The sequence below is a fragment of the Onthophagus taurus genome, unplaced genomic scaffold, assembly GCF_036711975.1.
Source record: "Onthophagus taurus isolate NC unplaced genomic scaffold, IU_Otau_3.0 ScKx7SY_22, whole genome shotgun sequence".
Classification (NCBI taxonomy): domain Eukaryota; kingdom Metazoa; phylum Arthropoda; class Insecta; order Coleoptera; family Scarabaeidae; genus Onthophagus; species Onthophagus taurus.
Window position 1 is genome coordinate 592,154 of NW_027248947.1, and position 16,625 is coordinate 608,778.

A 16,625-nucleotide genomic window follows, 5' to 3' on the forward strand; every position below is an offset into this window, starting at 1 on the left:
GCCATACTTGGAATGATAATAACAGATATGGCTTTGACGTTGCCTGGAAGAACTTCTTGGACGAGGTGATCGATACCTTAACATCTTACAATTATAGCAAAGATTTGTTGCTATGTCAGGTTCGTTAAGTCGAGCAGCAAGAGAGTTAATGCTCGTCTGGATATTTGATTGCCATTGATGAAGTTGTTGTGAGTTTTTATCAATAGAAACTGAAAGGTTATTTATGGCTTGTAACAATTGAGAAGTTGTATGCACATTGGAAGAGGACTCGTCGTTAATTTTGTTGACTTCAATTTTAGGAAAACGAGTCGTTGAAAAAGATAATGAATCCCAGATTTTATCGGCTATGTTAAGCAAATCATTGATGTCATCTTTACCTGAAGACAATAACGCTACCGAGATAGTTTGGGGCAATCTTCTCTGCCAAAGTTTTAGCAATAAATTTGGACTTACGACTTGCGATCCACCGACTGTCGATAACATACTCCTATAGAAATCAGATGGTTTTTGATCTCCCATCTGAGAGACGGAAAGGAGATCATCAAGACGTTTCCCTTCACTTAGAGAAAGCCTATTGATCAAAGTGTTTTTTAGATATAAGTATGAATCGATATCCGGTGGAGCATCTACGACGTCGTAAACAATCGAAACTATCTCGGTAGGCAAATGCGTAATTACCAAATTATATTTTGTTTTATCATTAGTTATTCTTGACAGGTAGAATTGCGCTTCAATTTGGTGAAACCATGCAGCAGGATTTGCATTCCAGAAGGGAGGCAATCTAATATTGGTGACAATGTCAACGCTTTGATCACCAGAAGTATTCATGATTGTGGTAGGATACTTATTTAGGTTCAAATAATTATATTGCTGATCAACACTTATTAACCCTTACCAGAAATCGAAATACCTGCAATGTAGGTTTCGTCTCTAAAAATCCGGATGTAGACTCGTGGATGGTCGCTGGATAGGTATCACCAAGTCGTTGTGGTTGTGGAAAAATAGCAGGCTCGGTCACTGGTGCGAGGTTGAGGAGAATTGGATGAAGAAAACGACGAAGACAATTCTAATTTACGTCAAATCTTTCACTTCTTTCTTAAAAACGTCGGGTTCTTGTTGGTTCTTATAACTTAACGTTGGGTTACCAAAAAAATGTAAATCAGGATTGGCGGGGTGCTATATCTACGGATGCAAAATCATTTTTGTTATCGCAAAATTCAAAACATTCTCATTCCACGGTTTTAATATTTGTTAAGACATAATATAGAAAGGTTAAAATGGCCTCCACGCTGACTCGATTTGAATCCCATTGAAGAGGTGTAGGGCTATTTGGTGTGTGGGTAGGAATTTGATGACCGATTTCGGGACCAGGATATTTTAGAAAACTATGAAGAAATGGGACACAATGTTTGTGGCGGGGATTTATGCCAGATTTTCCACAACCGGAGATGGCATGGCATAAGGCAAAAATTGTTTGAAAGAAAAAACAGTAGTCGCTACAAAGTTTAGCGACCAAACCAAGTGGGAAACAATAAACGCATACCTGGCTGTGGTCCTCAAAATGAAAAAAATTGAGCTGCTCCCGCCTATTTATTTTTTTTTCTTGCTATGAAATCTGAATATAGTGTGAGGTGTAACCAAGACAGTGATGTTCGCTCACGCGCAATCGATCGCGCATCGATCGAGATTTTTGTATGAATTTTTGTGATTTTTAAGTATTCCTCATGTATTGCTCGCGCATATCAGGTCTTTTGCTGCATTACCCGCTCGCTCTCATACCGCACCTCATACCCCGTAAAATCCTTAACGGTGGATGTAACTTTTACGACGGGCGATATAAATAAATGTTTCCTTCTTTTGATAAAACTATTAGCCGGATTGCATTAAATGTCTGTACTATTCAGTGGGATACACGATTAGCCGGATTGCATTAAAAGTCGGTACTATTCAGTGGGATACGCGGTTGGCCGGATTGCATTAAAAGTCGGTACTATTCAGTGGGATACCCGGTTGGCCGGATTGCATTAAAAGTAGGTACTATTCAGTGGGAAATAGAAAAAATTAAATTTCTAAAATAGTTTAACTTTTCGATGGTACGAGTTCGTATGGGAACGGAAAACGGGTCCGGCGTCTCATCGCTTCGATTTGCCGTGATGTGCATTGAGTTGCAGCGCAGGTCGACAATGTGCGACTCGGGTACGAACGTGCGGTGCATCGGTCGGACCGGGTTTTCGATGTGCATTGCGTTGCAGTGAGTTGCTTCGACTTGCGGACAAACGTAAGCCGCAATAAAGCATTAACTATAGACAACGGCCATACCACTTTGAACGTACCGGTTCTCGTCCAGTTCAACTCGAGCCCTCGTACCGAGCGGATCGTTTTTTACCTCTCTCCTGAGTGTATTTTAATTGTTTTTTAATAAGTGCCCACGTGTTCTTACGTTGTGCCCGTCGTAACAATTAAAAGTTATTTTCGGAACTAAACTACGAGCGCGAACAAAGAAACCCGGCTCAAGGGTCGGGTCCGTCCGGGACGCAGGTACCGGAGTGCGATCGAAACGGTCAAAGTGTTCCTTTTAAGTTTAAAAACTTTTTAATAAAAAGAAGAAATAAGTTTAAAAACTGAGTAAAACGCGGCTCGTTATGGGTAAACATAAACTGTTGGACACGACCACGAAAGTAAAAACGTACGTCGAAAAAGCAACTGACGACGAAGAAGACTCCGACTCTACAGTCACTACGGAACACTCCGTAGCGTCAGAAGTTTCCGAAGAAATGGCGGTCTCTAGCGACGACTCGCAATGCCCCAAAAAGCTGAAAATCAGTAAGACCACAACCTCAAACTCCCCCAAACCCTCCAAACAATCACAACCCATTCCCTCAACCTCAACCGCAAGAATAATTGCCACAATCCCCACATCGGATAAATATTCCCTTCTCCCCGAGGAAATAGAAGTAAACAGCAACACAAACGTCAAATCAACAACCCCCATAACAAAACCCCAATCCCAACCCAAAAAATCCTGTCCCCCCGTGCACATGCACATCGACGGACACTCAAACCACACCAAAATCACCACCGACCTCAACAAATGGGTCGGAAAAAGTAGCTACACCCTTAGATACTCTAACGGGCAATGCACTATTAACATGACGAACCAAAATTAAACAACGTAGCATTCGTCAAAAGAAGAGCGGGAAAAAGCCTTTGTCCTAGATGGTCTCCCGCATCAAATTGAACCCAAAGAAATCCAAGAAGACATACTAAACGAGTACGATATAGAAGTCAGCAAATGCTTCAGGATGAGGGTAACGAAATTCCCTAAATTCTTGGTCACTTTCGCGAAAATCAAATCTTTAAAAACAGTGCAAGAGACGATTAGATATGTCCTCAGAACCCGCGTGTTCTGGGACCATGTTAAGAACAGCAAAATGTTAATCCAGTGCAAAAACTGTCAGATGTGGGGACACGCAACGTCCAATTGCTACGCGAAACCTAAGTGCGTAAAATGTACGGGCGACCACAAAACGACCGAGTGCGCGATAAACCGCGAGAACGGTCTTCCGGTGTCGTGTGCCAACTGCGAAGGCCCACATACGGCGAATTCAACGGACTGCCCCAGGTATGCAGAAGCCCTAAGGAAGAGAAACGTAAGGCTTCCCTAAAAAGCACCAACGCACTCCCAAAAAATCCTTCCCCCAGCTCCCCAAACAATGACCACGCCGTGGAACATAATCGCCGGCAACAAAACCGCTCCCCCCGCCCCCCGCACAACACAAACAAACACCCTTCCGCTCCTCAACAAACAAACACCTCAGATTTATACGAACTCACCACCCTCATGTCCGAATTAAATAATTTAATCAACCTCTCAGCACTGATCCAAGCCCTATAACAGTACATATCCCAACTAAAAATCGATAAATCTCCCGGAAACCTTATCCAAGCCACTCAAACCTTTGTTCAAAACCTTTCCAATGTCTGAATTAATAATCGCCCACCTAAACTCAAACAGCCTCATCCCTAAAATCTCAGAAATCAATGAGTTCCTATCCCGCTTCAAAATAGATATCCTACTCCTAAACGAAACAAAACTTATCCCAACCGACCGAATATCCTTTCCCGGCTACACCGTCTACAGAAAAGACTTCACCCGCCGCTCCAGAGATGTAGCCATATTAGTAAAAAATGATATCCCACACATCAAAATCTCCCAGCCCGATCTAAACCACCTAGACATCATCACCCTAAACCTCCAAAACAATCTCCACATATCCACGCTCTACAGCAGCCCCAAATTCCCCCTAACAAAAAGAGACTTCAATAACCTGATAATCCCATACAATAAAATCCTTATCCTCGGAGACCTCAACGCCCGCCACTCCTCCTGGGGTCGAAAACCCTTCCTCCAAAACAACCTACAAAAATTCCTAATTACCGCGCCGCCAACTGGCCTCTTTGTTCATCATACTCATGTTTTAAATTAACCTCATCTTGTTTGAATAGAATTAAGACGTTTGCATTGTCACGTATTAGGTGTTTAGGTATCCGCGTATAGGTTTGCGTAAGGTAGAACGAATCAATATTATTATGTCGTCCCATACAGAAAAATGATCGAATCTTATCCTGTTTATCACATGCTACATCGTCAAATATGAAAATTGAGTATTGTTTAGCTTCAGAAGGATCTATAACGGCATCATTATTGATGAATCTATAAAGTCCTATTTCGGGTAACTGTTTCATAATCATTTCTAAAAATTCATATTTCGGTTGATGTAAAGATTTTGAGTATATATAAATATTTTCAAAATTTAAACCATTTTTATCGAAAATGAGATTTAACATCAAATTGGTTTTCCCACATCCGCTCGGATCGCATAATATTGCTAGTATACTGTTCGGTATGAGATCACCATGTCTACGACTGGTTATCGGTTTCATCATCGTTAACCGATCTCGATCGGTTAACGACATTGTGAGAGATGGGTGTTGCACTACACGCATTATAAAACTAAAATGAGTTTTAATCTTCATGTGCGGGTATATAAGGGATGTGAAAACGTAAACCGCATCAGTTGAGTAGGCTGTTTACTCAAGATAGTACGTCTGCGACGGCGGGAGAAAGCGGAATACACTTATCAATAAACTACCCGTTGAGTTACACGTTCCAGGCTATCAATTTTGTGGACCAGGAACAAAATTGAAGAAACGTTTGGCTAGAGGTGATAAAGGAATAAATCCATTAGATCAGGCTTGTAGAGAACACGATATAGCGTACTCGGAAAATAATTCTTTAGAACAACGTCACATGGCCGATAGACGTTTGGAGGAAAACGCTTGGGAGAGAGTGAAAGCGAAAGATTCGACATTGGTGGAAAAAGCATCAGCTTGGTTAGTTACAAACGCTATGAAAGTTAAACGAAAATTGGGGATGGGTCATAAGGGTCAAAAAAATAATTAAAAGATTAAAAGATAAAAAAAATATTAAAAAAAAAAGCATTTAAAAGCGTGTTGGTAAAGCAAATCGCTAAAGATTTACCCAAAACAACAGATAATTTACGGGAAGCGGCTAGATTAGCTTAGAAGTGCTCGTATAGCTGTTAAACCTGTGGGTGGAAAGAAAAAAGTTAAAATTCCGCGTACAATCCCGTTACCTGGTGGTATACTGCCGATATTACCAGCCATATTCGCCGGACTATCAGCTCTCGGAGCGTTATCAGGCAGCGCGGCTGGTGTGTATCGTGCGGTGAAGAGTGGTCAACAGGCTAAAGAGAAGTTGAAAGAAGCTGAACGACACAATAAGGCGATGGAAGCTATCGCGATTGGCGAAACCGGAAGTGGACTTTATATTAAAAAGTATAAAAAAGGATTGGGTTTATATTTAAGTAAAAAGCAACAAAAAAACTTTTAACTAGGCTACCTAATAGACCTCTAACCAATCTCGATATAATAAAATACGCTAAAACCTTCAAAATTCCAAAATTTCGCGAAGTGTATATGCGAAATGGAATGCCTAAAGAAGGTCCTAAATATTATGAGTCAGCTGTTGTAAATTTAGATGATCACCGAGGTAGCGGAACCCATTGGGTAGCCTATAAAAAATTTGGCAATAGGGTGTTATATTTCGACAGTTATGGAGATCTAAAACCACCTAAAGAACTTTTAAAATACTTAAAAAAATGTTTATGAGTATAACCACGATAATTTTCAAAAGGATAACCCGTATAACTGCGGTCAATTATGTATACATTTCCTACTTAACATAAGAAATAACTCATTTGAGTGAAAATGTGGAATAATTCAAGATTAGGAGTCTCTCTTAAAAATCGATGATTTTTTTTTAATCGATAGGAAATGAGTCAAAAGAGGCGTAAATGATAAAAAAAAAGTGCGGAAAAGTGTAGTACTTACCGAAAAATCACTTTAAAGTTGCGATTTGACGTTTCTTTTTGGAAGTTCAAAGCAATGTTAAAATTGCATTTTCGTATTAAATCCTAACCTCAAATTGTTTAATTTATACCCACGCACTAAATAAAAACTTATTTTCACTAAACTTGTTGAGATTACAACATATTTTCGGATGAAAACCTTGTTTCTTAGGCTATCGATGCAGAACGACAATTAAATGTCGTTAGATAGAATTGTTTCTACCAAATGTGTATTAATAGACTTTGTGTTAATAGATTGTGTATCAATTGATCTGTCAAATGACTGAAAGCTGAAATATCTTTATGTTGTAAATATAAATAATAAATAAGTATAGTAGCTTATTTAATAGTAGTTTAGTTAAATTAAAATAGTTATTAAAAAAGACATGCTTACAAAATAAAAATAAATAAATAATCCGTGTGACGATAGCAACAAACTGTGTATTTAACCAAATGACAATTACAACTGACAACACAAGCAATGTTAACCATGTATTTTCTCGTATTAAATCCTAACCTCAAATTGTTTAATTTATACCCACGCACTAAATAAAAAGTTATTTTCACTAAACTTGTTGAGATTGCAACATAATTATTCATAATGATACCTATGTGAAGTTAGCCCCCAATTAAACAGAATTTTACATGTATAGTATTTTAATTATAACATGAGAACCAGTGAACCGATTTCGATAAACAATGTCTCATTCGAAAGCTTAATCCTTGACCAATACGAAAGTGGAAATGCCCGATTGACGATAGCAACAAACTTTTATCCGCAATTTCCTATCTATTTTATTAGCTGATATCTTTCTTATTATTAGATATAGTAGAACACTAAATGCACCATATGAAAGCTTGATTCTTTCTTTATGAAATCGTCGGTCCTCGTTTGCCGATATGTTAATATTAAAATCAATAAAAGATGAAGAACACCGCTCTGTACGTAAAATAGCTTAATATTACCAAACTTCAAGCCCTTGTGCAATTGTTATCAAACCGAATTTTGAAAAACTGTGTTCACAATCAGAAAGAACGCTCCTTCAAATATCTTAATCCGGGTTTTTGTTGGTCAATATCAATTAGCATCATGGTTAAATCACCTTTAATATACATCTCTATATACAGAAACGTTTAATTGCTCTACCTCTAAACAACTTTCTTACATATTTGATATGAGGAAAACTATAGAAGTATATCATGAAGTTATAGACTTACACAAGGACGTTTTTGGTCAAAAAATTACCAAATTCACACGTTTTAGCTACTTTTATACATTGTTGGGATCAATAACTTTCTTATATCACCAGGAAAAAACTCTATAACCAAGCAGCGATAGCCGCGTGTTATACACCATTAGAAAGAGCAGAAAATTGTAGATAAGATAGATCTATACTTCTATAGTTTTCCCCCTATCAAATAAGACATTTGTTTAAAGGAATAGTAATTAAGCGTTTTTGCGTGTAGGGATGTATATTAAGGGCGATTTAAGCATGTCGCCGATAGACATTTACCAACGAAAACCCGGGTTAAGATAATTTAAAGAGCGCTCTTTCCGAGTGTGATAATAGTTTTTTAAAATTCGGTTTGATAACAATTGCACAAAGGCTTGAAGTTTGGTAATTTTAAGCTATTTAATCTAAGTACAGAGCCACCGCTTTGTAGTTTAAGTACAGATTGATCTTAATATTAACTTATCGACAGACAAAGACCGGTTTTAGATAGAGAAAGAATCTCTAATTATTATCTCGAATTATCTCTAATAATAAGAAAGATATCAGCTAAGAAAGTAGATAAAAAATTACAGATACAAGTTTGTTGCTGGAAAGTTTGTTGCTATCGGACAAATGTGGAGGAGGCTGAAAACTAGAATTCGTAAACATAAAACTAAAGCAAATTCCAATATTTCTAAGCACCACATAAAGACTGAACATAATATAAATTATGGAGGAGTTGAGCTTTTACATTCGTGTAACAAATTATAAAAATAATAATAACTATTTACTTATGAATGAACAAGTTCAACTTTTCCATAAACCCATCTTCGTATAATTTTACAATATACATGTTGCTTAAAAATCGTCAATCTTGCTTTTATCGATGTAATATCGCCCAAATAAGAATTTTGTGTAGAAATTAGATTTTGAGTTAGAACATATAAAAAAAAACAAACATTATAAACATTTCAAATAGATTTTTAGAATCTATTTGTATCTTATATTCTATTCAATTTCTTTTTTCGAATCTATCTTTGCTCCTAGCTGGCGACGCTCTTGTACATAGTTAATAGACACACAGTCTATGTAACGACAGACACTTAATCATTATGACCTATGCGAAGTTAGCTCCAAATTTTTCTAGCTCCCAATTAGATAGGATTTTACATGTATAGTATTTTGATTATAACAAGAAAACCAGCCAACCGATTTCGATAATCACAATCTCATTCGAAAGCTTAATCTTTGGCCAATACGAAAGTGGAAATGCCCGACTCGAAATCTCTCGCGGGGTCATTTCAATGGCTGTACGCACATAATTAGTAAATTTTGAAATCGGGCATTTCCACCTTCGCATTCATTGCAGATCATACTTTCGACCGAGATTTTGATGACTAAAATTTGTCAATTAGTTACGAAGATAATTGATGTGGTTAATTAATTCGTTTGTTGTGTTTTAATCAAAATCCTTAAATATTTCGAATCGGGCATTTCGACAACAGCATTCAGCCAGACACAAACTTTCGATTGAGATATAAAACATTAAAATCCGTCAAACTGTTCTTTAATTATAGTCGATTTAGTTTAAATTAATTTTTTTATATTGGGGACTATACTTTTGAGCGTTCACAAGTGCATAAACAACGAGCCGAAGACGGTGTCATTCCGAGGGCTGTATAAAGTTAGCGGGAGAGAATTGAAATCGAACATTTTGTGATTTCGATAGAAGACACTATGACGAATCGAGTGACGTATAGATCTTGATCATCGGGTACATTGTTTACGAGTTATCACCACTTAAAGAAGGTCAATTTTGTGTTATTTTCGTGTATCTTCGCATTATTTTGGCGTTTTAGCGAAATTCGAAAGAGTTTTCAAATCGGGCATTTCCACTTTCGTATTGGCCAAGGATTAAGCTTTCGAATGAGACATTGTTTATCGAAATCGGTTCACTGGTTCTCATGTTATAATCAAAATACTATACATGTAAAATGCTATTTAATTGGGGACTAACTTCACATAGGTCTCATTATGAATAATTATGTTGTAATCTCAACAAGTTTAGTGAAAATAACTTTTTATTTTGTGCGTGGGTATAAATTAAACAATTTGAGGTTAGGATTTAATACGAAAATACATGGTTAACATTGCTTGTGCTGTCAGTTGTAGGTAATTGTCATTTGGTTAAATGCACAGTTTGTTGCCATCGTCACACGGGTCATTTTTTTATTATTATTTTGTAACGTCTTGTTTAATATTAATTTTTAATTAATTAACTATTTTAACTTAAGTAAGGTACTATTAAATAAGCTATTATACTTATTTATCATTTATATTTACAATACAAAGATATTTCAGTCGTTTGACATATCAATTGATACACAATCTATTAACATAAAGTCTATTAGCACACATTTGGTAGAAACAATTCTATCTAACGACAGGTAATTGTCGTTATGCTTTGATAGCCTAAGAAATAAGGTTTTCATCCGAAAATATGTTGTAATCTCAACAAGTTTAGTGAAAATAAGTTTTTATTTAGTGCGTGGGTATAAATTAAACAATTTGAGGTTAGGATTTAATACGAAAATGCAATTTTAACATTGCTTTGAACTTCCAAAACAAAACGTCAAATCGCAACTTTAAAGTGATTTTTCGGTAAGTACTACACTTTTCCGCACTTTTTTTTTATCATTTACGCTTCTTTTGACTCATTTCCTATCGATTAAAAAAAAAATCATCGATTTTTAAGAGAGACTCCTAATCTTGATATATGCCGAAAATGTCGCAGACGTTCACACTGGTCAGTACAAAAAGCGAAATCTCCGAAGACTATTATCCGCCTATAGAATTAGACCCTAACTCAAGTTACTCGCTGGGTCTTATTGGATTCTATACGTATAACAGTATACCTAACAAGGAGTAAATGATAAATTTTACTTTACCGAAAAATTCCCCATTAATAAAAGCTGACAATCGATTGTAGCGGCGGAGCCATTACCACAGGAAATCAAAATTCCTACTGGTGCATATGAAATAACGGACATTGAGAAATTTTTACAAAAGAGATTTTACGTCGTATTGGATTGAATACGATATAATATAGATGATCCTGAAAATTTTTTCTCACTCAAGGCTAACAATAACACCTTGTTGCAGTGTGAAATAAAAAGCGATTATTTTGAGATAGATTTCTCTCAACCAAATACGATAGCTTCTACAGTGTGTCCCCGGATAGGTGAAACGACTCTTATAAAATGTAAATTTTTTTCGATATTAACTGTCACCTTTTGGGGTTCAGGCCTGCTTGATTAAAGACTAATTTTGAACATATTTTCAAATTTTAAAAAACAAGTGAGTGTTGATACTGAAGCTAAAACTTCTTGTGTGTCAGGTAAAGTACCTTTTCTGTTTACAGTATGGTAAAATGTTACTAAGAAATTTTATTCAGAATGAAAAGTTATGGCCATATGCAAATTTTCATCAGCCTACTTTGATAAAACCTATTGTTTATTATTTTCGTCAGTAGTACCTTATTACGACTTTTTGTTATGAGATTCAGATTATTAGGGAGAAATAAACAAACCGTTCTGAAAATGTTCACAAGAAATTAAGTGTGTGTTCGCCCACAAAGGAAAACAGTTGATCATAGTTAATCAGTTTCATCATAATTTTTTTTTTCTTAGAGTGAATACTTCCTGCTGTAAGAAATCTTTTGATTAAACGCCAACAAGTACTTCTTTTAATTGCAGTATTTGGAAATTTTTCACAAAATAAAGCAATAATCGGTTTTTTCCCGGTTCCATAACACTGAATCACGTAAACTTTTTCCTGTAATGTTAACATTCTGTTTAAAAAACACTTTAAGTTTACTAAATTACAGTTTGAGAGATTAACAGTGACAGGAAAGCAATTTTGTTTTTCCATGGCAGTCTTTGTTAGAAATAAAATTGTTTGATATGGATTTTTTCAAAGTAGGCCGATCAACCCGAAAATTTGCATATGCCCATAGTCCTTCATTCTGAACAAAACTTCTTAGTAACACTTCCACGTACTGTAAACAGAAAAGGTACTTTACCTGCCACAAAAAGAGTTTTTCTTTCACTGTCAAGGCTCACTTGTTTTTTAATAATTGATAATATGTTCAAAATTAGTCGTTAATCAAGCAGGGCTAAACCCCAAAAGATGACAATTAATATCGAAAAAAATTTACCTTTTATAAGAGTCGTTTCACCTATCCGGTGACACACTGTATATTGGGGTTTTCCAATCGTAAACTAGATGTATCGATAAAGCATAAATCAGATCTTCCGGTAAATATAATACGTGTGATATCCGTTCGAGTGGAATGTAATATAATTTCCGGCTCGTATTACAATAACAAATTATCTCACACGCTATATGAATTCGCTCCAACTGTGGATCCTGGTTTCAGTATAAATACAGAGCCAAGGAACCCCATTTACTTATCAGTGGACACCGATCGTCCGATATCGAACATTACACTAAGATTACTCGATCAGCGTGGTAAATTGGTAAACTTTCGTGGAGAAGAAATTGTTATTAGATTGGAATCAAAACGAACTTCATAATGGGGCTGTTGTTCCAATTAAAAACCACCGATCCTCAACAGCGATCATCTACCAAAAGAAAACATTATAACTCAGGTGGAAAGAGAACATCTAGATCAGTTAAAAGAAAGACTTCATTGCGAGCGGACAACAGACGTTTTCTCGAGCAGTTGGGTTATCATGTCTACACAAAAGTTAAATATATACTGCGAACCCATCGTGGATAATTCGATCGCTAGAGAAGAAGTGCATAGTTATTATCCCTCCACAAATTGTTTTCAAAATAACAATATATTCACCATTGAACTGAACCAAGACGATGTTTTATTTTCGTTCTTCGAAAGTTATATACGTATTGAGGGAGATTACAAAGAAAAATTAAACGATCCAACTGATACTATCCAGCTAACGCACAACTTACCAACATATCTATTTGAGTATATCGCATTTGAGCATAACGGTACTGAAATCGAATGGGTACGTGAACCCGGTTTAACATCATTGATTCGAACCCTACTTCAACAAAACGAAATGGAATGCAAATCTTTAGAAATAACTGGTTTAAAATGGCCACCCGAAGGAAATTTGCCTACAGTTAGTGCGAACAAGGATTTCACATTTCAAATCCCATTAAGTCATATTTTCGGATTATTTAGAGACTATAATCACGTTATGAGAGGTCGCTTCAAATTTAGATTTGTTAGAAGTCGTACTGACTCCAATTGTAATAAATCTGCATCAAAAGCCGATTCTAGCACCGCAGAGTTTACTGTAAAAACAGTCACATTGTTGGCGAAACATGTGTACCCAAGCCCATCTATAAAGATGAAGCTATTAGATGGCTTAAATAAAAACGCAAACATTCCCGTACCGTTTCGGAAGTGGTCTTTTTATGAGCTACCTTCAATGAGAAAGGGAAATAAAGAGATTTGGTCGGTCACGTCAACAACTAACAGAGGTAGACCTCAATACGTTATAGTTGCACTCCAAACCAATCGAAAGGATCAGCCGAATTCAGATTGTACACTTTTCGATCACTTGAACATTATAGATCTTAAAGTATATCTAAACTCATACTGCTATCCATTCGAGTCGATGAATTTGGAGTTTGCGAAAGAAAATTATGTTGAACTATATAAAATGTATACCGAATTTCAACCGTATATTTGGGAAACATCTCGAAAACAACCGATTATGGATTTCGCAAGCTTTAAAAAGAGGCCTTTATTCGTGGTGGATACCACTAAGAATAACGATGAAGAAGCCGCCCCATCCGCATCATGTGAGGTGCGTATCGAAATTCAAAGCGGTAAAGATTTTCCGCCTGATACAAAAGCATACTGTATACTACTTCAAGAATCCATGTATACGTACAAACCTTGAGTGGGGAGGTATCTGTAATTATAAATTAAATTACACATGAGGTCATATGTTAGTTTACAATATGAAGTTCAAAATCGCGGTTGTAGACGTTCAGGGGTTTTACATCTATTCTAAATTCGAAGTTAAAGAATTTACTCTTCTGGATATCACCACCGACTACATAATACATTTACACTTAAAAGCTAGTATACCATTCCAACAATTAAACGTTCGAGATCAAAGATCAGTGAGATATTTGGAACGCAACCATCACAGGTTGCTATATAGCGATGGGTGGATAAATCAATCAGAAGGTCTAAATGTAATTGATACCTTAATTTCCTCCTACGATCAAATATTTGTTAAGGGAAATCAAAAGAAGCAGTTTTTGAAAACACGTAACAGCAATTCAATACTAACGGATATTGCGTTAGAACACCAATCAATGTTAGTTCCACACCGGCTCTCCTGCAGTATGTTCACAAAACAATGTATTAATTTTACAAAAATTTTTATGTAATCAACATAATGTTACTTGTATTTAAGTCGTAAATATAATAATTTTTAAATAAAAAATTGACTGTAGTTTTATTATTATTATAATAGTTGTAAAATTTATTGTGAGAAGGAGGGGGGTGTGAAATGTATCATATCATTAAAAAATAAATCTATTCAGTGTACAACTGAATTTGATGAAACATGGATGTTAACACTGGGTGTGAGATTTCTGAAAACCCTTACTGGGTATCAATTAATAAACAATGGAAGAAGTTTCGTGACGATATAGAGAAAGAAAATAAATTTATTGGTGAAACCTTATATTCCATCGATAGATTTAACATAAAAGTTGGTATTAGTGTGGCGAGAGGTTTTATAACATGTGTGAAATTGATTTTTAAATCTTGGAATGATGTAGAATCGAAATCACATATACTCTCTTTTCTACGTAAAGTCTGGGAACAATTGATTAATGTATTTAAAATCATTCGTTTTAAAATGAACTTTTCTGACCAAATTATACCGTTGGCGGATGGAATTCTTAGAGTTACTGCAGACGTTGAGAATTGTGTGTGCATCACATATGAAGACATGGACCCTGAAAATAATTTTTTTATTCCGATTAGGAATTTTTAATTTCACACAAATTAAAAGTATTGGACAATTTGCATTTTAATGATCACATTGGTTTTATTATGAACACTAAATTTTCAAAGGATAAGTTAAAATTAATTCGAGAATTTTGCTTGCAAAATTTATCTGAAATAAATTATTACTTAATGGAACATATTGATATGATTTCATGAGTTTAAACTTACTACTATTAAGAATGTTGACGAATACTTGCGTTAAAAAATTATGTTTATTTTAATTTAAACAAGTTTAAACAAGTGTTGGTGAGGTTCAATGAACTTTACTTAACTTCGGTGATTTAATAATAAAAACCGCTTAATTTGCATTTTAGATAACAATAACACCTGACGTGCGAATTGCATCACCCTTCCAGAAACTTCTATTACGCAAAAACTGCTTAATTCGCATTTTAGATAACAATAATACCTGACGTGCGAATTGCATCATCCTTCTAGAAACTTCTATTACACATTTCCCCACCCCCATTATTTTCATACATATAATTACATGTTCTAAATAATTTATTTAGTTTGACAGCTATTTGCAAGCTAACAGGTTACGTTTTATTATTATTAATTTACGAAACGAACCATGTCTCGTCTAAGTCAATTGGGTCAGTGTAATTTCCCACCGAAAAAATCAATTTCTGAGCTTCAACCAGACACTCCATACCCAATTAAGTGCGCGAAACGGCTTAAAAAGTGTTCTTGGCCGTCCGTGGTACTTGAACTGGAGGCTGGATTCGTAATTTATTTACCAAGCCGCATCGCTAAATATATTACCGACGAAGAAATTATCGAACTTAGCAAAATGTCTATAATTTATAAAGGTGCAAAAGACATTGGTAAAACACACCCTGTATATTTATTGGATTTCGTCAAGAAGCCTGAAACGTAAAAACTTTCCGACCGATGACCCTGATGTTCATCTGTATGAATATAAATGTAATTGTATTATAAAAGTTATAGATATTTAAAAATTAAATAATAATAAATGTATTTCTTAAACACATCATTTTGTTGCTTCTATTTCACCTTACAGCCGTCAATTCAATCCTCTTAAATTCAATTAAATAAGTAAGTTTTATATATTTCTTAAACATGCATCTTTTTTTGATATATTTATTTGTGTATAAACTTTCAAGATTTTATTTCAGATTCAGATTCAGATTTATTGGTGTCACAGAACATTACATTCATTACACAAGTCGCATAAAATACAAACAAAATATATAATAATAGCATACACATATGTATAATAAAATTAAAATAATTAAATATATAAATAAAATAATTCAAATATGTAGTAAGATATGTATATTAAAATATGTTATGTAAAGTCAAAGTCTTCTACGGAATAAAAGGCACGTCTAAGCAAGTAGTCTTTTATTTTAGTGTTAAAATGTTTCACTGGAAGATCCCTTACATCTTGTGGCAATTTATTATAAAGTGACGGCCCAAAATGGTTGACAGCATTTCGACCTCTAGCCACTCTTGTAAAAGGGGTTCTGATATTTTGGTGCGATCGTACGGTGTGATTATGCACGCTCTGAACTGTTTGGTATCTTGAGAAATTACTTTTTAAATATATTAAAGTTCTATATATGTATAGACATGGAACTGTCATTATATTGTGACTTACAAAAAAATCCATCACATCATCTCTATACTGCAATACCATGATAATACGCATAGCCCGTCGTTGCAATTTAAAGATTCTGTGCATGTGGTAAGAATGACCCCATGATATTATAGCATACGATGCAACAGAGTGAAATAAAGAAAAATAAATCAGCAACATCAGTTTTGTACTGATTTTACTAAAAAATGTTTCAATATATTTAAATTGGGTTAATTGGGAAAATTAAATTGTATTATTTAAATCTTTTCCTTCTTTTATTTAAATGTATTTTT

The 16,625-nt window shown here is 35.2% G+C and overlaps 1 protein-coding gene across 1 annotated transcript; it reads left to right on the forward strand.

Moving 5' to 3' along the window:
- The first annotated feature begins 12,399 nt into the window (after window positions 1-12,399).
- LOC139432517 (uncharacterized) lies at window positions 12,400-13,602 on the forward strand. Its single transcript, XM_071201205.1, has one exon. It carries the CDS (start codon window positions 12,400-12,402, stop codon window positions 13,600-13,602), a length of 1,203 nt encoding a protein of 400 aa, XP_071057306.1.
- Window positions 13,603-16,625: the final 3,023 nt, after the last annotated feature.